We start from the raw sequence: 24,095 nt of genomic DNA, 5'->3' as shown, positions 1-24,095 counted from the left end.
TATTTAGTAAGGTTATTTTATTATTTTTCTTTTTTCCATTTTTCCTTTTTTTTTAACTTCCTTTATGTTTTTTCTTTAATTGTTTTTTTCTTTAATTACTTTTCCTTATTGCTCACATTTGTTGATTGATTTAAATTTTTTTTCTTCCTTCTGTTGTTCCTAGCTTCCTTCCTTCCTTCTTTCTTTCTTTACTTCCTTCCTTCCTTCCAGCTTTTTTCTTTCCTTCCTTCCTTCTTTCTCTTCCTTCCTTCTCTCATTCCTTTATTCATGCCTTATTATATTTAGTTTTAAAATGTAATATTTTCTTTCATTCTTTTTCTGTTTCCCATTTTATTCTTTTTCTTCTTATTTATTTCTCTCATTGCTTGTTTCCCCCTTATTTTCCCCTTCCTTTCTGTTTTCCTTTATTTTATCTTTTGTTTTATTTTAATTCTTCCACCATTTCACTTTCATTTATCTTTTCCTTCTTTGCAGTTCCATGCCTTCCTTTACTTTTTTCTCTCCTTTGTGTCTTTTTTTCATTTCTATCTCATAATAATCTCCGCCTTGTTATACTTCCTATTTTACAGTCCTTTCATCAGTTTATTTCTGTTTTCAATTTCCTCCTTCTACTTCTACTTTTATATTTCTTTTTTTATATTATGTGTTTCCTCTTTTCTCTCATCTCACTTTTCTTTATATATTCTCTCTTTATTTCATCTTCCTTCCTTCTTTTTCTCCTTCCTTCCTTACTTAAACTTACTTACTTACCTCCCTTCCTTCCAGTTCCATTGTTTTCTTTTCTTTATGCATTTTCCGTTCTTTGTGTCTTTTTCATTTCTGTAATGTTATATTTTCTTCTAAATTTGATAGATTAGATAAACATAGCTAACAAAAATAGCATTTTTCTAGGAAAATTTTAAATTGTAAGAAATATAAAGAGTTCAGATGCAAAAACCTCTAAATGCTGCCTGAAGTTTTCTTGTGTAGGTTTAGTAATATCACTTTTATGGCAAAAAATAAGTCCTGTTTTTAGTCTCCTTTTAAAGTGAAATAACTCAACATACTGTAAAGAAAAGAGGCTGAGAAAAACATTTTCATTTTCAAAGGAATTTTCAGATTTCACTTTGAGGTTTTTGTAACTGACCTTTTCATATCATTATCGCAATACTCAACAACACCATTGAAGAGCTAGGTTCCACACAATTCGTTCAAGTTGTCCCAACACAAATTGATTAACAATTGTTTTAAAAAAAATTAAATAAATTGAACAAAAAACAATTACATTGTCTAAAAAAAATTAATATTCATGCTTATTTCAAATAAGTAGTTTAAACAAGCAGCATAAACAATGCTTTGACCTCCCAATTTGAACATTGCATATTTTTCCAGTATCTGGCAACACTAATTTTTACATCCTCCCTTCTTTTGTTTCTCACTTCCTTCACGCTTTTCTTTCTTCCATTATTCATCATTCATGCCTTCCTATCCTTCACTTCTTCCTCTCTTCCTTCATTGTCCCCGCCAAGCTTCCTCATTCTTTCTTTTTATTCTCCTCCCCACTTCCATTCTTCCTCTATTCTCTCCACCACACAAAAACAAAAAGGTGCCTCCATTAAGATTTAATGGTAACTTGCAAAAACCCTCAAACAATGTCCTCCTCTAACGAACACCAAATCCATCTCAAAGCACTCCGAGTCTTGTTGTCTCTCTTCCAGTGTCTGTCTTTATCCCTGAAAGCCTTTACACAATGTTCTCTCCACCTCGTCCTCAAGGGATGCTCTCCATTATGGAGCCGCGATCCAAACAATACTGCACACATGTCAAGCTGTATTTCAGCATAGTGAAGGGTGCTGGTGGTTTGTTGCATTGCTCACAGCTGTTTTCTGAGGAACAAAATTCAGCGTGTAATATGAACAACTCAGGATGAAAAGCTAGGGGAGATTTGCTGGCTGTAGTTCTTAATTGTACACCTATTCCACAAATTGCAACAGCTTTTTAAAGCCACAGAAAGCACTTTGTATCGATTCACTATCGCAAACATGAACTGAAAGTCATGGATTTACCGGTTTTAGGGTCGACGGAGAAGTACGGTTGTCCATGTAGAACGCTGTACACCACCCGGGCACTGTTTCCATATGTAGGGTCATCGGCGTCTGTCGCCGTCACCTGAAAAACTGATGTACCTGCAAAACACATAACAAAAGTTGATTTATAAAGGGTATATAAATATACTTAACCCTTTGGCTGCATTTACACTGCATATTTTGAAGGTCAATTCCGATTTTGTTACTGTATCCGTTTTTTTTATTACCAGCTTACATCATCTTTTAAAAGTGACTCGAATCTGACCCAGCCAGTGACCTTCTTGATGTGAGGTGACAGCACTACCTACTGCGCCACCGCGTCGCCGTCTTAGGCCTTATGATTTGTATTTTCTTACAGACATACAGTGTCATCCTGCAAATGTTTTGCAGCATATAAAATGTCCCAAACACTATTTTAACTGTCCAAAATGGACAAAAAAAAAAAATAGTTTTTACTGATGGTCAAAACATGTTGAAAAAATGTGTGTGTATGTGTTATTAATGCATTAAAACAGTCAGAAAAAAAGAAATTAAGTTTTTCATTCTATTAGGTGAATTTATTGTGTTTAATGGAAATTTAGACCACAAGTCCACATTTATTGACATAATTTTTCTCTAAAAGTACATCATATCAAAAGATGATAATTAGGTATTATTCTAATTAGGTTTCAATAAGTCAAAATAGCAAAGAGAAATAAAAAATGCATATAAAAAATTGCTTGGGCCTTAAGAGGTTAATGAGTTTATGCAGAAGTGCAATTAGTTTTATTGAAAAAATGTGTGTGTGTTATTAATGCATTAAAAACAGTCAGAAAAAAACTGCTGTGGTCAAGGCAGAAATTAAGTTTTTCATTCTATTAGGTGAATTTATTGTGTTTAATAGAAATTTAGACCACAAGTCCACATATATTGACATCATTTTACTCTAAAAGTGCATCATATCAAAAGATGATAATTGGGTATTATGCTAATTAGGTTCCACTAAGTCCAAATAGCAAAGAGAAATAAAAAATGCATATAAAAAATTGCTTGGGCCTTAAGAGGTTAATGAGTTTTTGCAGAAGTGCAATTAGTTTTATTGCTTTTGCAGATTTTTAAAATAATTTTTTATCCAAAACTGTATACATTGCATCAATTCTAGCATTTCTTGGGAATCAAACATATGACCTTGACATTGCTTCAGTATGCAATAAAGCTTTTAATACATGTATGTAAATAGACATAGCTTAAACATTAAAATCAAGATGTCATTTGTACATAATTGTGCAGTTTTTAGACTAATAAATCATTCATTCATTTTCTTTTATGCTTAGTCCCTTTATTAATCCGGAGTTTACACAGTGGAATGAACCCCCAACTTATCCAGCATATGTTTTATGCAGTGGATGCCCTTTCAGCTGCAACTCAACACCGGGAAACACCCATACACACTCTTTCACACACATACACTACTGCCAATTTACTTTATTCAATTCACCTATAGCGCAATATATTTGGACTGTGAGGAAACCGGAGCACCCGGAGGAAACCCACATAAACACGGAGAGAACATGCAAACTCCACACAGAAATGCCAACTGATCCAGCTGAGGCTTGAACTAGCAACATTCTTGCCGTGAGGCGATTGAGCTATCCATTGCACCACCGTGATGTCTAGACTAATAATATTTTCATAAATTATTTCATTGTTTTTATTTGGTAACAGTTTAAGTACCAATTCAAACTATTACCAACTGGCTTTATACCGGCCTATTTCTAAGATATTTAAGATATTTGGTGTTTATTGGAAATTATAAATTATGATCTTCTACTACATCCTAATTCTGAGTCCTACCCAATAATTACTAACTAACGATAAGCAGCTAATTAGCAGTTTATTGAGCTCATTTATTTAATTGTAATTGTAATTTATTTTATTTTAAATGAGGCATAACAAATAAAAAGGAAGGCGCATATAAGGGAAAATAGAAATCTATTAATTCAGTCATTTTCTTTTCGGCTTTGTCCTTCTATTAATTAATGGGTTGCCACAGCGGAATGAACTGCCAACTTATTCAGCATATGTCTTAAGCAGCGGGTGCCCTTCCAGCCTGGGACACACCTTCCAACACTGGGAAACATCTATACACTCTTGCATTCAAACACATACACTATGGCACATGTCTTCAGAATGCAGGTGAAAACGGAGCACCTGGAGGAAACCCACATGAACACATGGAGAACACAGAAATGCAAACTGACCCAGTTGAGGCTCAAACCAGAGCTATATTTAGACAAGAGCTATGTTAGTATTTTATTTTGTTTTTATTTCATCCGGCATTTTTTATGATTTTTTTAGTTAATTATTATTAATTTATTACTTTAATTTTATTGAATTATTTGAATTTATTTATTCAGTTCATTTGATTTTGCTTTGTACACATCACATATTCTTCAAAGTCCTTCCCTCAAGCACCAGGAGAGTTTCTCCACAGTTTCTGCGCACACCAAGTCAACAAAGATTAAAGACAGGCTGGAAATGCAGTTGTGTGCTTTGTAATCTCTCTCTGTGTCTTTTAAGCCCTCTCATTCCCCGCTCTGTCTTTGCTCATTTCAGCCATGCGCTCACAGTCTGTCTTTCTTGCATTCATTTTTTTTTATTTCTTCCTCCAGCTGACAGTAGATCTCTCATTGCTGGCTTTGGCTCGGGTCACATTTCTCATCGGCTCTTGTTCTCGCTCACTTTCATCACAGCTCGCCGGGTTCAATCCATCCATCTGCATTGTGTGCTGCTGACTTACTGCAAACACCACACAACATTTAATGCACTTTTTGAAGGCTGAGGCGTAAAATAGGATTATGGAGGCAGAATCTTGAATTTCCTTCTTTATCTTTCTCATTTTCCTCCCAGTGTTAAATTGTCTCTCTCTACTGAGGAGAAATCAACAATACTTCTTTTGTCTGGTTTTAAAGTATTCTTTCTTTCTATCTATCCATCCGTCCATCCATCCATCCATCCATCCATCCATCCATCCATCCATCCATCCATCAGTCCATCCATCCATCCATCCATCCATCCATCCATCCATCCATCCATCCGTCTATCTATCCATCCATCCATCCATCCATCCATCCATCCATCCATCCATCCATCCATCCATCCATCCATCCATCCATCCATCCATCCATCCATCCATCCATCCATCCATCCATCCATCCATCCATATCTATCTATCTATCTATCTATCTATCTATCTATCTATCTATCTATCTATCTATCTATCTATCTATCTATTTATCTATCTATCTATCTATCTATCTATCTATCTATCTATCTATCTATCCATTCATTTATTCTTAGTGTTTTTTATAATCTTTTCTGTTCAGTGTTGGATTTGTTTTTTAACAAGATGTTTGGGAAGGACTTATTAACATGCCTCATATAATACATAAAGCTTTACAACAAGGTTGCATTAATTAATGTTACTTAATGTATTTACTAACATGAACAAACAAATACATTCATTACAGCATTTATTTATGTTCGTCAACTTTAGATAACGAAAATAAAGTTGTTGATTGTTAGTTCATGTTAATGCATAGTGCATTAACTAATGTCAACAAGCATGAATGGATATTGTCCATTACTAGTTCAGGTTAAAAAATAGTTAAACATGCATTAACTAATGAAATTATATAATAATTTATAATAAATAAATATTATTATTATTATTATTATTATTATTATTATTATTATTATTATTATTAAAGTGCCACCAAAGAACTCGACTTTAATATATTTTAAAATTACAAAAAAGCAAGCAAACAAAATAATGCAATATTTTAAACATTTGTAATTTTATTATTTTTTATTCTACAAAATTGAAAATAAAATGATATAAAAAAAATTAAATACAATTAGAAAATTAAAAAAATAAATAAATAAATAAATAAATAAATAAATAAATAAATAAATAAATAAATAAATAAAATATAAGCGTAACACTTGTCATAAAGCCGATTGCATGTAAATCACAAATTCCCCATTGATGTTTTAAGCAATTTAAGTTTTTAAAACAACATGCATTTATGATTTTTATTATATTCATTATGAAACAGCAGTTGAGGTTAAATAAATTACAATAGTAAACAAATGTTGTTGTTTTAAAGAAAAAGGTATGAACAAATATGCATGGTGTAATTCAAAACTACCAATTTACCAATTGAACTACATTATTACTCAGTATTTAAGAGTAATGTGCATTTCCATGTGCATGCAATTCCACAAATATCACTTGTTTTAATTATTTGTTGTTACATTGCAATTGTTTAATAATAATAACAATAACAATAACAATAACAATAACAATAACAACAACAACAATAATAATAATAATAATAATAATAATAATAATAATAATAATAATAATAATAAAACTAAATAAATATTTTTAAAAAATCTGTAATAAATGTAATAAATTTTTTGACTATGACGTCTTTTTTTCCCCTTGATTAATTTTTACTTAATTTATTTAAAAATACAACAAAAAGTGTGTTGATGCTTTAACATGCCAATAGAGTAATAAAAGAAAACCGTTTTCCCCAAGACCCACTATCTAAACAAAAGTCTTACACGGTTTTAGTTCTCATGTACAGTAAATGCATCTTGTTTTATGAATGTCTAAACAATTTCACTCAAACTAAAAGACACATATTTTGCCTGTTTCACTTGTACGGGAACCCAGCTGAATTTAAGTTAAAAATGTGTACGTTCAAAAGCTTTTCAATTGTGCTCATCAGCACTCGGCCTAATGCGCACCAAAGAGACCGCGTCCACTATTTTCTGCATAGTTCAACAGCAGAAAGACTTGATAGCCGCAATTACCGTCAGCGCTCCAGATAAGTGTAATTTTGGTTAATCCTGCAGCTTCCGTGGGTTAAAATGAGTTATCTCTGGCCTCTGTTTAGCGGATCCAGCCCTCAGCTTCACTACAAACATTTCTATCAGAGTCTGGCAGCGGCTGCAAACCTGCTGAAACAGCTTGTCTGGAGTTTCTGACGAGTGTGTCTCTCAGGGCCAGTGTGTGTATGAGTGTGTGAGTAATATCTCATAAAGATATTGAGTTTACAAGCTCCCAATCAAAATCTGAACCATAAAGAAAATTTAGTAAAACTGCAACGCAAGCATTTGGGCCAGTAAGTGGGAAGCTGAGTAATATTTATAAGTCAATAGTGATTTTCTGCTGTTTAACGTGCCTATAACACATTCAGCAGACCACTTTAACTATTTTATTACACACTTTGTTGCTGGAAAAAACTGGCCTACATCAGCATGGATTTTCTGGTGGGTTTGCTGCAATTGTACTTAATTGAGTTGTGTTCCAGTTAGAATAACCAAAAACTCTTCGGATCACATTACGTTTTTTTTTAGTCAAGGATCGGACCATTTTTCGGATTAGCCAAAAAGGGAAGACGACAAATGTAATTTGATTTCCATTTCTTAAAAAAGCAGCACTGAAATAAACGTTTGAGTTTTAATAAACAGAGCTTAGAACAAGTAATAATAAGCTAAATAAACAAATTGTAAAACAATCAGTACTGTGAAAAATTCACTGTTACTACAACTGTTACTGATAACGCTAAGGGTAAAAGGTCAAAACAAACTGAAAAACTGCCTGAAATGTTCTCTCTTGTTAAAATTTCAAGGGCAACATTATTTTTTGTCACAAAAATTAACTTGCGAGCAAAAAAAAAAGGTGATTTTAATCCATGGGTGCCCAAACTTGGTCCTGGAGGGTTGGGCTCCTGCTAAGTCTAGTTCCAACCCCAATTAGACAGACCTGGGCTAGCCAATCAAGCTCTTATGCTGTGGTCACACTAGAGTTTGTGTGTGCGGAATTTCTGTCCAGAGAGGTCATGTTTTGATCTTCGATTGGTCTCATGCAATCATGTGATGTGATTTCACAGGTCAGAGTTCACCAAACTTGAACTTTCCAAAGCAGCGAACTCCGAAAACTTGTCACACAGGCTTGCATTTCTGGTCTGACACATTCACGTGCGTATGAATAGAAGTCTGGGGAGAAAAGTGCAGTGTGACCACAGCTTTACAAGGCTTTCTAGAAACATTCATGCAGGTGTGCTGAGGCAAGTTGGAGCTAAAATGTGCTGGACATCGGCCCTCCAGGACAGAGTTTGGGCACCCTTGTTTTAATCTTTACCATAAACATCAGTGGTTTTACCTAAAATATAAACTGTTATCAAAGTAATTCTTTGTTATTTGACTTCTTGCAATTTCATGACTAACTCAAAAGACTAAAGACTCAATCTCTTTCTTAAATTTTCACATTTTTCAAACACAGATTTGAATGCAGCGATTTGAAGGATTATTAAATATATGCAAATCACCCTCATTTATAATTTATGTTGCGAGGGTGTTTAGATCCTGATCTTTGAATGATTAATCATGCAGTTCACAATGTATACATTAATGCAGACTAAACAAGCAGTGACAGAAAACAACTTTAATAACCTAAAAAACCCACCATATCCTAAATAACTCACTGAAACTTCTTCCGTCATCATTATATTTTACAGAAAAGCATAAATGTTTTCATACATATAATTTGAATAATGCAAGAGGAGATCTCTTTGTGATCGTTGCATATTTAGGATTAATCTACAAGTAAAAAACAAAGTGTATTAATCTGCAGGTCACATGTGTTCCGAACCTTGGGTTGTGATCCAATCTAATCACAGATCAACCGTGATCCGTTACACAGCAAGTATTTACATAATGTTCAATAGCAATGAGCAATAATGTGCAATTAGTGCATTACTGTAATGGTGGATTTAGTCATGTTAAAATGAAAAGACAAAACAGAGCTTTTTCTGCAGTGTTTTCATTTTTTTTACATGTTATTACATTTTTGTTAATTGTATTATCAAATGTGTTGGCAACACCTTTTATTTTTATTTTTTATTATTATTATTTTTTATTGATTTTCTTTAATTATTTATTAATTATTATTATTACTATTATTATTATTATTATTATTACATCATTTTTATTATTACATCATTATTATTTTTATTTTATTTTATGTATCCCCTCTTGTGTAAGGGTTAAACTATTGATGGAAAGGTTTGTTCTGTATAAAAAAAAAAAAAATATATATATATATATATATATATATATATATATATATATATATATATATATATATATATATATATATATATATGCTTAAATAAAAGGTTTCCAAAAAAAAAATTGTCCAGTGAAAAGTGTGTCAGCCACTAGATTATCAAACCAAAAAATCTTTTAAATAAACAAGCTAATAAATTAATCAATCAGCAAAACAGAGTGTTGCTTACAGGTTGCAGACAATGGAGGTGAGGATCCACATGCAGTTTGTTTAGAGAATTGTCAGGCAGGCAACAGTCAAAGAGGTACAAACTAGAGCAAGAGGGTAATTCAAAGAGCTAAAAAGCCAAATGGTCAGGACAGGCGGCAAAACAACATAAGTGATAAACAAAACACAGGTAATAAACGCAAGAAGGCCAGACAAGTATAACTGTCACACAACCAGCGATCGCTTCCCAGAGGATCGCTGGTTTTCACACGAACTCTCTAAACTACATTTCCGCTTTTCCCAGGACTACACATTCATACATGCACTGCTTCCAAACACGCACGTCTGTTCATTCATCTATCCTGATTGCATCACCAGCTGAGCCTTGTTCACAGACTGATTTCATTCCATTCATAAGCCACTCATTCACGCTACCAGTTGGCCGAGTCTTGTTTTCCCAGTGTGACATTACAACGCGTTTCCCTGTCTTGTTTCTCCGTGTCTCGATCCTAGCCTCCCTTGTTATCCTGTTTAGCTGCCTGACTTTCGACCTTTAGCCTGTTTAACGTTTATGATTCTGGACTGCCTATATATACCTGTTTGCACCTGATGACCACTGCTTGCCTGACATTGAATAAACTGCATATTGGATCTTACCTCCTGTTGTCTCCTGTCACTCCACCCCAGTCGCGGTAACAATTACGTTAAGAAATGTTCACAGAAAAATAAGATTCAGCAATGTGTGCTTGAATATGAAGTTTAATTATTGTCCATAATCAGTCTTCATGAGCTACAGCTGTGCAATAGTTTGTGGATGCAGCCTTTATGATGCAAGCTGAGATTGCATCACTCAGTGACACAATGTCAGACGCAATGCACGCAATCTGCAAATGCTAGATCGCTAGTGATTGTAACGCAAGTAAACATCATCAATCAATAAAAATAATGTCTAATAATTCACAATGCTGATACTATAATGTTTTTTTTCATTACTAAAATACATAATTTTAAGATTTGCCATAATCATTCAAGTTACTAATTTAACATTTTGCGCTTGTAAAATACTATTTTTTTCAATGTATTCCAGCTAAATGACACATAAATATGTTTTTCTTTTAATAATCACCTTTTTAAATCTTCATTTAAATAAAAAAAAAATCACACAACACAATTACATAACCTGCTGTACACACACCAGCCACTTTATTAGGTACACCTGTCCAACTGCTCTTTAATGCAAACAACAAACGTCAACAACATGAAAGCATGGATCCATCCTGCTTTGTAACAACAGTTCAGGCTTGTGGTGGTGTTGCAATGTTGTGGGGGATATTTTCTTGGCACACTTTGGGCCCATTATTACCAATTGAGCATCGTGTCAATGCCACAGCCTATTGACCCGATTATTGTTGCTGATCATGTCCATCCTTTTATGACCAGTGTACCCATCTTCTGTTAGCTACTTACAGCAGGATAACGCACCATGTCATAAAGCACAAATCATCGCAGACTGGTTTCTGAAACATGACAATGAGTACACTGTACTTAAATGGCCTCCACAGTCACCAGGTTTTAATTCACTGGAGCAATTTAGGATGCAGTGGAATGGAAGAATCGCATCATGGATGTGCAGCTGACAAATCTGCAGCAACTGCGTGATACTATAATGTCAATATGGACCAAAATCTTTGAGTAATATTTCCAGTACCTTGTTAAAACCAAGCCACAAGAGTTAAAAGCAGTTTTGAAGGAAAAAAGTTTCCAACCTGGTACTGGTAAGGTGTACCTGATAAAGTGGCCGGTGATTGTACAGTATTTAACTATGTGTATAGAAATGTGTGTGTTTATTCATATACTCTAGCTGCTGGTGTGCCTCAGGACTCGGTACATGGACCTCTTCTCGTCTCTGTCTACACTAAAATCTGTCTTTAAGAAGCATGGCTTTTCATATTATTGCTAATTAAACAGATATTAAAATATGTTTGATAACAACAATACAAATTCAATTATGAACATACAGTAAATACACTATTTCCCAGAGATCGGTTGTGACTGGAAGGGCATCCGCTGCGTAAAAACATGTAGGCTAAGTTGGCTGTGGCGACCCCAAACTAATAAAGGGACTAAGCCGAAAAGAATGAGTGAATGAGTAAATACACTAGAATCTTGGTGGAGAGTTCTTACACGAGCAACTGGTTATATTTTCATTCATAAATAAATAACATTAGCCTACTTAAACATTAAACAATGTTCAATGCCCAACAAAGATCCTTCCGTTCCACACATTTTTAATGCTAATAGGAACACTATTATGCAACACTGGCCAAGATATACTTGATAAATGATGGTAGGATGCAGTAATGGTTGTGTTATCAGATCCTCTAGTCTCTCAGAGCAGAAAGGTCTAACTCTAAATCATCCAGTCAGTCACTTGAGAGAAACCATCAACACACACTCACATTCAGAGCATTATTGACAGCAATGGACAAGAGCACAAGTGTGAGTCCAGATGGTTCTCAGATGCCTACAGATAAACGCCTCCAAACACACAAACAGGAGGAAACAGGACTAATTATTCATTTGCCTCTTCCTCTGTCGAACCTTGTTACCAGCGAGTCTCTTCTCCATGTTTCTCATCAATACTAATCGACTGAGCAAGTGTTCCTACAGCCGAGGTGATGCTGCGCTGGTCAACAGACTTCGGCTTTTCTGGTTAGTCTTATATTATCATAAGCGATGAAACAGGTTGCACAAAGAGTTGCTTTCCCTATGGAAAGGTAGTTGGTGCTAATCCCAGTGTGACTGCTTTGTTTACTTAGATTCAATCAAAATAAACATGTTTACCAAAACAAAGAAATACAGAAATGAAATCCCTATGCAGTGGAAATCTGGAGATGAGTTAATTAACGGTGAACAACGATCCGTTTGCTATATGTAGCCTTGGGAGAAAAAAAAACAAAAAAAAAAAAAAACAGTAATGAGCATTTTTGTGTTGTTTATAAGGACATATATATAAAAAATACCTTAAAAATAAACTTCATGTGCTTGTATGTGGTATAATTGGTTAAGCAGTTACACGTTTAGAACTATGTATATATTTACACACACACATGTAAAATTACACTTAAAGTTGATAGATGGATGAATGGATGGATGGATGGAAGAAAGCCTGGATACAAGGATTGATGGATGGAAGAATAAATGGAAGGATGGATGGATGGAAGGATGGACAGATGGAAGGAAAGAAGGATGGAAGTATGGATGGATGGAAGTATGGATGGGAAACACACACTTCCATCTCTCTGTCATTTTAACCAACACTTGCAACAGTTTTTTGCAGCAGACACTTTTCTTAGTCACGTAATATCTTTTAAAAACATTGTCAGTGGTGAAATAGGTGAGTGGGCTTGACAGACCACCTGTAGAAAACCCACTCTTTCATCTCTCTGTCATTTTAACCAACACTTGCAACAGTTCTGCACCAAACACTTACTAGAAGTCACTTAATATGTCTTTAAAAACATTGTAAGTGGTGAAACAGGTGAGTGGGCTCGACAAACCACCTGTAGAAAACACTCTTTCATCTCTGTCATTTTAACCAACACTTGCACCAGTTTTGGGCTTGACAAACCATCTGCAGAAAACCCAACCTTTCGTCTATCTGTCATTTTAACCAACACTTGTTTTAGTTTTGCACCAAACACTTTCTTACAGTCACGTAATACCTCTTAAAAAAACATTGTGAGTGGCGAAACAGGTGAGTGGGCTTGACAAACCACTTGTAAAAAACCCACTCTTTCATCTCTCTGTGATTTTAACCAACACTTGCACTAGTTTTGCACCAGACACTTTATTACAGTCACGTAATATTTCTTTAAAAGCATGGTGAGTGGCGAAACAGGTGAGTGGGTTTGACAAATCACCTGTACAAAAACACAATCTTTCATCTCTCTGTTGTTTTAACAAACACTTGCACCAGTTTTGCACCAAACACTTACTTACGGTCACTTTATATCTCTTAAAAACACTGTGAGTGGCCAAACAGGTGAGTGGGCTTGACAAACCACCTGTAGAAAACGCAGTCTTTCATCTCTCTGTGATTTTAAACAACGCGTACACTAGTTTTGTACCAAACAGATTCTTGAAGCCATTTAATATGTCTTTAATTACTTTATGAGTGAATAAACAGGTGAGTGGGCTTGACAAACCACCTGTATAAAACACTCTTTCATCTCTGTCATTTTAACCAACACTTGCACAAGTTTTAGCACCAGACACTTTTCTTAGTCACGTAATATCTCTTAAAAACATTGTGAGTGGTGAAACAGGTGAGTGGGCTTGACAGATCACCTGTAGAAAACTCAATCTTTCATCTCTGTCATTTTAACCAACAATTGCAATAGTTCTGCACCAAACACTTCCTTGAAGTCACTTAATATGTCTTTAAAAAACATTGTGAGTGGTGAAACAGGTGAGTGGCCTAGACAAACCACCAGTAGAAAACACTCTTTCATCTCTCTGTCATTTTAACCAACACTTGCACCAGTTTTCCACCAGGCACTTTCTTACACTCATGTAATGTCTCTTAAAAACATTGCGAGTGGTGAAACATGAAGAGGGCTTGACAAACCATACGCAGAATCATTCTTCTCTCTCTAAAAAATCTAGCACTGAATTCTGTGAGCACAAACACTTTGATTGTACAATTAGCACTTCTTGTGTGTATTGCCTCTTCTTGTTGAATCACTGAATGGCTCCTCAATTGTAAGTCACCTTAAGCAAAAGCATCTGCTAATGAATATCAATGATGTACTTCAACCCTCTTTTAATGCAACAACTAAATCCTGTGAGTTCTGCATAAGGGAATTAAAAGATCGCAACAAAATGAATGCTATCTTTATTGGTAACAATCATAATACCAGAGCAGTACTTGAAATTCAGAGCTACAGACGCAGCATACCGGATTCATCCAGTTTGTATGTTTGCAAACAAGAGGAGCAAACCTATCCGATGAGACTGATATATCCTATAAAGGAGTAGCACCTTGTGAGAAAACTAATCTGTGTTGGTCAAGTGGACAGCACGGTTCTGACATAACAGCGGCGTTGCTCTCCAAGACATCTATAATTGGGATTTTGAACCCACTCTGCGCATGAATCGCCAACAGTAATGGACAACAGCCAGGCAATAATAGACTCCTTCAGCATTGATTGCAGCTGGTCTTCAAATCTTGCGATACCGCAGATCAGTGTACGTGCTTTAGTTGCTATGGCAACATCCAATTGGGACCTAAATAAACAATAAACAAAGCTTTCTAAACCCACAGGCCATAATCTCACAAAGAAGTGTTTCGTGCTGCCAGGATAAGGAGAAATATTTCATTTGTACATGCGAAACCGGGAACATAGCCTTCAAAGAGAGACAAAAAAAATCTATCTGGCATGGATGAGAATGAGAATGAGAACATGCAGTGGCATGGCTGGTACTGTTGTCATGATACTGGAATGGTTAAGATCAATATGATATTTTAAAATATTTAGATGCTCGATAATATTTTTAATACAGTAACACAGGAAAATATTGCCAATTAGTATTAATTTAAATGACAATATTTATGCATGTGATTTATCTGCCAGATTTCAAACCTTAAGCATTGGTTAATGTTAAGGAGTTTCACTAATCATAGGCTATAGTGGTTCAGATTTTCACTTGGCAAATTTCTACTCGCCCAGCTAATAAAAGTTTTTAAAAATTGGACTAAAGATTAATATGGACATGGCTGAAATCATGTCATGTTTTTGTTATACTATGCCTAAAATAAAATAAAATAAAGCAAAAAAAAAAAAACGACACTGGCCCAGCTGAATTTAATAATAATAAATACTACTACTACTACTACTACTACTACTACTACTACTACTACTACTACTACTACTACTACTAATAATAATAATAATAATAATAAATTGCAATAAATTATTAAATAATTAAATTTAATAAAATTTTTATATAATAAATAAAATAAAATAAAATAAAATAAAATAAAATAAAATAAAATAAAATAAAATAAAATAAAATAAAATAAAATAAAATAAAATTCCCACTGGCCCAGCTAAATTATTAAAATAAAATCCACCACATATTTAAGGAGCAAAACAAAATTGACACTGGCCCAGCTAAAATTAATACATTTAAAAAAATCATTCAATTAAATTACATTAAATAATCAAACTAAATTAAATGTAAAAATTATAAACAAAATAAAACCGGCCCAGCAAAAGAAAAAAAAAATTATAAATTATATAATTATAAAATAAAATAAAATAAAATAAAATAAAATAAAATAAAATAAAATAAAATAAAATAAAATAAAATAAAATAAAATAAAAAACAAAATTCCCAGTGGCCCAGGTAAAATAATAAAATAAAATCCACCACATATTTAACTTCTGTTATACAAATGATACAACAGGCATTTTTTAGGAAATCAGCAGTGACATATTGTGTGTGGGCTGTAAGGAGAGCTTCCTAACCTCTTCTGTTTCCTGAACTCCTGACATTAAAACAAGGCGCCTTGTGTCATGAAACTACTTTTCCAATAATTTTCTGCAGGAATATGAGCAGGCTAAAATACATGGATAAACTAGTTACTAAACTACTGTTATTTTCAGCTATTTAATATGTACTATTACGCATTACTGCCAAAAAAATAAATAAAAATACATTTCCCACCAGTCTGTTTCTGAAATAAAATTGCTCAGTGCATTACTATCTAAAAACCACTATCAAATTGTGATTTCAGCATTTGAAATCAACATGTTGCTTAGATTTAAATAAACCCAATATTAATATGTTAAAAATGAGATGTAACTTTACGCATCTTATGTTGTGTGGCTATATTTTTGGAAATAGCCAAAATGAGTGTAAACATCATTAGAATATTCATTCATTTCCCTTTGGCTTAGTCTCTATTTCAGAAGTGGCCACAGCAGAATGACCTGCCAACTATTTCAGCATACATGTTTTATGCAGCAGATGTCCTTCCAGCCACAACCCAGTACTGGGAAACATCCATGCACACTCATTCACTACGGACTAATTAGTTTATTCAATTCACCTACAGCGCATGTCTTTGGACTGTGGGGAAAACCAGAGCACCCGGAGGAAACCCACAACAACATGGGGAGAACATGCAAACTCTACACAGTAATGCCAACTGGCCCAGCCGGAACTTAAACTAGCGACCTTCTTGTTGTGAGGCAACAGTGCTCACCACCAAACTAGGATATTAATAAAGATAATTTACCATTTAGATAATGCGTAGATTTAATTCATTTTAGATTAGCAATATGGATTGAATGGAATTTGGACACCTTTAAAATTGACTTTATCAATAGTTACATTACTTTGAAACTGATTCCAGATTTTCAGCCAACATATTGCTGTTTCTCTCCCAACAAACCAATAAAAAGCTTATTAATTCAGATTACAGGTGATCTATAAATCTCAATGTCCAAAATAAATGACATTTACAGCTGGTTTTGTGATCCAGGTTCAATAATAAAGCATGATAATAAACTAATAAACTATATGCAAATTTGTAAACACAATGTAGAGAGATAACAACATTAAAAAGAAACAAACAATTAAAAACAGGATTTTTAAAACAACATGGTGCTTGAAATCAGAGCAGACAAGTAGAAAAATGGATTGTTACACAGAAGCCATATCCACAAGTGAAGGTTAAATATCAAATTAGTAGCAAAACATTTACCATCTTAATGTAGCTGCGTTTAATAAATTGAATCAAGACAAACATATTTACTTTTCTCCACATTTCTACAACAATCTTCTTACAAACCCCCTGCAGTTTCATCACAAATCCCTAGCGATTTGCAAACCCTGGGGACACCCCCCCCCCCTCTCTCTCTTTCTCTCTCTCTCTCTCTCTCTATATATATATATATATATATATATATATATATATATATATATATATATATATATATATATATATGTGTGTGTATGTATGTATGTATGCATGTATGTATGTATGTATGTATGTATGTATGTATGTATGTATATATATATATATGTATATATATATATATATATATATATATATATATATATATATATATATATATATATATATATATATATATATATATATATATATATATATATATATATATATATATATATATACACGTTTATTTTTATGACTATTTCTCTTGGTGGAAGTGGATCATTCTAGGAGAAAGCATGAGTATACAGCAATGCTTTCGAAGAGTTCTCAGCTCCTGAGGGAAATCCAGCCACAAAACTCAAAACAGCAGCATAAAAGCCATGGGGTGGACAGGGAAAAACAGCCTAAGTCGGGTGTGGAGTGAATCTGGGAGATCTGAATTGCAAGTGATGGACCAGTACATGCCTCTGGTTAAAATAGTGTTTTGACAGCTCTGCTTTTTAAAAGGCCATTTCAATTTTTCACATTTGCACACACTTTTTTACTTTTAGTTTTTTTGGAGTGGACCGAATCATCCAAAGTTGAGATAAAATGCATGACAGGTTGAGCAGTGTAACTATTCACCACTCCTCAGAGAACAGACAGAAACTTTCCCATGGGTTTACACAAGCAAAAAGATCAAGAGCTGTTCAGAGACAAATGCGGTTGCTAAGGTGATCTGAAGGGGTTTGACCATGATGTTATATGGTTGCTATGGTGTTATAATGGCGTTAGACTATGGTGCAGTGTGGTTGCTAAGGTATACTGATGTGTTTTGACCATTGAGCAATGGGGTTGTTAAAGTGCTCCAATGAAGTTTGACCATGGTGTAATGCGGTTACTAATGTGTTCTTATGGGGTTAGACCATGGTGTAGTGTGGTTGCTACGTTGTTCTGATGGGGTTTGAGCATGATGCAGTATGGTTGTTAAGGTGTTCTGATGGGGTTAGACCATGGTTCAATCCTGTTGCCTCTGAGCTCTTGTATGGTTTGACCATGGTGCAATGTGGTTCTAAGGTGTACCGATGTGGTTTAATCATAAAGCAATGCGATTCTTAAAGTGCTCTAATGAAGTTTGGCCAAGGCACAATGCAGTTGCTAAGGTGATCTGATGTGGTTTGACCATGGTGGAATGTTGCCTTTAAACTCCTGTATGGTTTGACCATGGTGCAATGTGGTTGTATTCTGTTCTGATGGGGTTAGACCACAGGTGTCAAACTCAGATCCAAAAGGGCCGCAGCTCTGCACAGTTTAGTTCCAACCCTAATTAAACACACCTGATCAAACTAATTGAGTAGGTAAGTGTGTTGGAGCAGGGTTGGAACTAAAGTGTGCAGGGCTTCGGCCCTCCAGGAATTGAGTTTGACACCTCTGGGTTAGACTATGGTGTAGTGTGGTTGCTAAGGTATTCTGATGTGGTTTGACTGTTAAGCAATAAGGTTGCTACCGTGTTCCAATGCAATCTCACAGCATTTCGTAACTTTTCGTACAATTTAGTACGATTTGCTCATCACCCAATGACGGTTGGGGTTAGGGGTGGGGTTGGGTGCCAAGCCTCCTTTTTAAAATCGTACATTTTCATTTGACCGAACTCGTGAATTCACTACCGTGAATTAGCCATGAACTAGTGAATTAGTCAAGATGGCCAACTTCAAAATTTTATTAAGTTGTATTTATAGAAACCCACCCTGTATATGCAACGTTTATAATAATTGATTATATAAGTTACTAATAATAAGTTATATCACATGCATAATTTAGCTAAATCCAACATTTTAATGTTAGTTCATTAACATAAATTATTTTATTTTTGATTATTTTTGTTTTTTCACATTTTGTTAATAATGTTTGTATATTATTATTATTATATTATTATTATTATATAGTGATTTTTAAACGAATGGAAAACAAGTTTATAAAAGACCACAGCATGTATGCCTAGTTTTTCAGACCAAGTACAGTAAATATAACAATAATGTAAAGTTGTAAAATCTCCCTAAATTTTAAAGAATAAACTTCACACCACAAATATACAATAACTAAATTCCTTTCAGCTAATGAATAATAAAAACACTGATGGCCAATCCAAATCAAATAGCTTTAACATCATTATCATCAGACCAGATCATAAAAGTGCAATTAATTAATAGCATTTTAAATAAACAACAAAAATCAAGAAAGTCTTACCAAGTTCTGACATCTCAGGCACAGACGTGACGAAGGGTCCGTCAGGGAATTTGGGTGCATTGTCATTAATATCCTGCACTTTTATAATGAACTCTGACTCAGGCTCCAGAGGTTTGTTGGTGTTGATGTCGATGGCCTGCGCGTGAAGAACATAATGTGATTTCTTTTCGCGATCCAGACTTTTGGTGGCGTGGATGTCTCCCGTTACCTCGTTGATGATGAATATACTCCCTGCTCCTTCACCGCTAAGGATGTACCTGACCGAACCATCACCTTTGTCTGAATTAGAATGCAGCTGGAAACAAAGAAAAAAGAAAATATTTTTAATAATCAGGGCTCATTAAGCAGGTAATCCTTCAACAAAGCCTTAAGCTACAATCCTGTTATGATCCTCATAGTTTCAAACAAATCAGAACAAACAGCAAAAAACCCCAAGTGAAATTACTGCTTTGCAAGAAAATGTGTTTGCTTGTGCGATGATGGAATATTGCATTTCTGAATAGCTATATATATATATATATATATATATATATATATATATATATATATATATATATATATATATATATATATGGGCGAAGCAGTGGTGCCTTAGGTAGTGCTGTCGCCTCACAGCAAGCAGGTCGCTGGTGAACCTTGGCTCAGTTGGCATTTCTGTGAGGAGTTTGCATATATATTTGTTTTTTTTATTTAAATTTTTTTATTTAATGTTTAACTAATGATAATAATAATAGCAATAAAATAAACATATAAATACATAAATAAAATTGGTTGTGATGATAATGATTATACTAATTATTACACAATTATGATGACTATATAAAAATAACCATGATTAAACCATATATATATATATATATATATATATATATATATATATATATATATATATATATATATATATATATATTATAATAATAATAACAACAACAACAACATGTAATTTAGGCATTACATACATAAATATGTTTATTACTATCATCATCATCATTATTATTATTATTATTATTATTATTATTGTGCTATTTAGGCTAAAACATACATAAATAATAATAGTAATAATTGGTGGTATTCTTCTTCTTATTATTATTAATAACAATATTATTATTAGTATTATTATTATTAGTAGTAGTAGTATTAATTCTTCTTCTTTTTCTTCTTCTTCTTCTTCTTCTTCTTCTTCTTCTTCTTATTATTATTATTATTATTATTATTAAGGTTGACCAAAGCCCTTTAATTGATAATGTTTGCCTTAAAATAATAAGTCTTGTATTTAATTTATATTTAATTAGTTTTATATTTAATTTAGTAATTTTTTTATACAGTTTTAAAGTCAAAATCAACAGAATAAGGCAGTTTAATACGCTCACATCAAATATGTTTTGTCATATATTACCCTTATAAATGAACACCATGTTAATAGTTGCTCAATGTGTTTTGCTTTTTAATATTGGCATATCATTCAACAGTTTCCAGGCACTAGAAATAAGCTTAACTATTGTAAAAAAAACAAACCCACAATGAAAAAATCCCTAAATGCCCCCAAAAAAACAGCCTTCAGCTTTCCTCATGCACAAACAACGTCTTTCTTCTTCTGTTGATTTGAGGCTGAAATGTGACCTGGATTGTTGAAAGCGTTCGCAAAACTCACCCACCTAAATGCCAACTGCACTTTGTTAAAAAAAAAACACTTTGCACTTACAGTCACCTCTCTCTGGGAACTGAGCAAGTTATCAGATGTGAAAACTAAACCGCCACAATGAATGACTGGCTGCATGCCCTCCAGATGCACCTTGCAATAATTAAAAAACACACTAAACGACAATCCTGTCATTCTCAGAGCATGATGACAAATGACAGGGGTGTTAAGCGCTTCTGGAAGGCGTAATGCGAGCCCATGGGACACCTGTGTGCCGATGTCTGAGCTCTGAACGCAAGCAGTCGTCTGCTCATTGCATGGTGTCTCAAGGCTCATTGGTTTTGTGATAAGGCAAAACATTGACAGAACACTCAAAGTGCTGAAAGCCCCTGGTTCTCCCGAGTCTTTTATTGTCACTATCCAATAAGTGTCAGATTGTGATCCACTCAAGCTCAGTTTAATGACTCTAGCGAAACAAATGCACACACTTTGAGCTGTACAAGCATCTAGAGCTGACAAGAATTCACAATCAAGCCTATTTATGAGATTCAAACACATCTTCTGTCTTATTTGGGGGTGGATGAAGTACACAAATCAAGTGAAGGAAATTCTCTAAACCAGGGATTCCCAAACTTTTTAGCCAGCGACCCCTAAAACAACAATTCCAGTGACCCATGACCCCTACTATCATCGTAGGTGGTTACACCTGTAAACATACAACATTGCACACAACATGCACACACACCAATAGGAACTATATAAACATGAGCATTGACAACACAAAAAGTGCAGCAGTCTAACTAACTTATTAATTTGTTTAGGAAATTTTGATTTGGAGATCATCCTCCATGTTCAGTTGTGGCCTTTTTTATGTACATAAATGTGTAAAGGTGTCAAAGTTGTAAAATCAATCTGCGGCATCTCACACAGTTGCTGTGTCATATATAAGCATATCTGCCAACTCTCCCATTTTTCCTGGGAGTCTCCCGTATTTCAGACCCATCTTTTGTCCTTCTCCTGTATTGTTCTGTCTCCCAGAAATCCCGGAATCCTCCTACCCCCCTCCGCTCCTCAGCTTTTTGGTACAGTCCCCATGTGCGCCGAACCCAACACGCAACCATCTTCATACCAGCTTTCCTCTCTTTAATTCACACGCACCCCTGGATAACATCTCCCGGATTTTATGATCCGAATGTTGGCAGGGATGTAAATAAGACTATCTTTGTTTGGATCATTAAATGGAGGCTTACTGTAATTGGACCAATAAATGACTGAGTGATTAACTGGAGGCTCGTACTAACTGAATCCTTCGAATTAGCGAATCGTCAACTGGAAACTTGCTCTGACTGGATCATTTGATTCAGGGAAGGGTTAAGCTGCGGTCACACTAGAGTTTGATAATGCAAAATTCTGTCATGCGGTGCTGCGAGAAGGGGCGGGATTAAACAAGATGATAAGACATTAAAAAAGCGAGCGATTGCTCCATGTTTACAATTTCTGTTCAGAGAGGTCATGTTTTGATCCTCGATTGGCCTCACCCAGTCAAGTGATGGGATTTTGCAGGTCAGAAGTTAACAAGCTTAAACTTTGCACCGCAGCGACCTGCGAAACTTGACACATGACCTTGCGTTTCCAGTCTGACGCGCAAGGTCATGCGTCAAGTTTCGCAGGTCGCTGCGGTGCAAAGTTTAAGCTTGTTAACTTGTATGAATTGAAGTCTAAGGGAGAAAAGTCCAGTGTGACCGCAGCTTTAACTGGAGACTCCTTTTGATTGGTTCATTTGAACCAAAGAATCATAAACTGCAGGCTCACTCTTATTGGATCATTTGATTGAGGGAATCAATAAATAGAGACCCACACTAATTTGATAATTGGAATCAGTGAACTGGTACCTAAAGACTTTCTCTTACCAGACCAAATGAATCAGTAAATTGCTAACTGGACCAGATCAAAGTGTTTAATCTAAGCCTTGTTCTGAACCGATCATTTAAATCATTTAGATCATTTAGATCATTTAAAGCTGTTCCAGAGTTTGTTGCTGTTGTTTTTTTCCCTTCTGAAAGACATTTTGAAGAATGTTGGAAACTACTAATCATTCACATCCATGGTTGGATTAAAAGATAAAAAATTCAATGAATGAAACTGATAAAAATCAAACAAGTTTGGGACAAATGCAGTGTGTGAGTAACAATTGGCAATTTTGTGGTGAACTATCTCTTTAAATCGAAGCTAAGCTGGCCTGATGATCTTATAAACACACTAAAACTACGAAATGAAACATTTATGAAGCCATTTAGAGAGCTCAAATAAGATTGCAGACATCAGTTATGAACTTACAATCTCATGAAAAATATATAACAAGGACCTTAACCCTGTCTGTGGAAATCAGCAGAGGAAAACAGCACAAAAGACATCATGCACTTGACTTTAATCAGACCATCACATAAAGGGCTGAAACTCATTCCCGGATTATTTGACTGTTTGAGGCCAAGAAATGTGCAAAGCGTGGCCGCTGATACAAACAGCGCTGCTGAAATTAATTGGTAATTAAAGGGAAGCAGGGTCTGATTGTGTAGCCGGGTCGCGGTGTGACTGAACTGTCCGTTTGTGTCAGTAAACAGAGCACTCAGGCGAGCAGTCAGTAATTAGCTGAACGGTCAGAGCTCACACAAAGCCCAACACAAAACCTCCAATCACAAGACAAGTTAATGAGACTTCATGCTAGAAGACCGTAAACAAAATCAGTTGCAGCCACAGTGAATCTGCACCAATTATTTTACATTATCTTCAAGGAAAAAAAAAAGAGGAAAAAACAATCCTTTTTTTCTGGCTGCACCTCATTCAGGAAGGGAGTTTCAAATAAAC

At 34.6% G+C, this 24,095-nt stretch overlaps 1 protein-coding gene across 10 annotated transcripts in view; it reads right to left on the bottom strand.

Annotated features, from left to right (window-relative positions):
- LOC101886358 (cadherin-18) overlaps positions 1–24,095 on the bottom strand; it is a 444,602-nt gene that overhangs the window by 117,556 nt on the left and 302,951 nt on the right. For 5 of the 10 annotated variants that reach the window (XM_087276881.1, XM_087276883.1, XM_087276885.1 and 2 more), the window contains 3 exons: positions 19,800–19,886; positions 19,592–19,727; positions 2,046–2,165 (listed from right to left, as the gene is read on the bottom strand). In XM_087276881.1, the coding sequence (XP_087133007.1) occupies positions 2,046–2,165; positions 19,592–19,727; positions 19,800–19,886 (343 nt within the window). Of the gene's footprint in view, positions 1–2,045; positions 2,166–19,591; positions 19,887–24,095 lie in introns of all 10 variants that reach the window. The other 5 variants (XM_087276878.1, XM_087276879.1, XM_087276877.1 and 2 more) reach the window with 1 other exon arrangement.

This window comes from Danio rerio, chromosome 12 (genome assembly GCF_052040795.2).
Source record: "Danio rerio strain M-AB ecotype USA chromosome 12, GRCz13ab, whole genome shotgun sequence".
Taxonomy (NCBI): Eukaryota; Metazoa; Chordata; class Actinopteri; order Cypriniformes; family Danionidae; genus Danio; species Danio rerio.
Note: the sequence above shows the minus strand (reverse complement) of the source record. Positions and strands in the feature narration are given on the sequence as shown.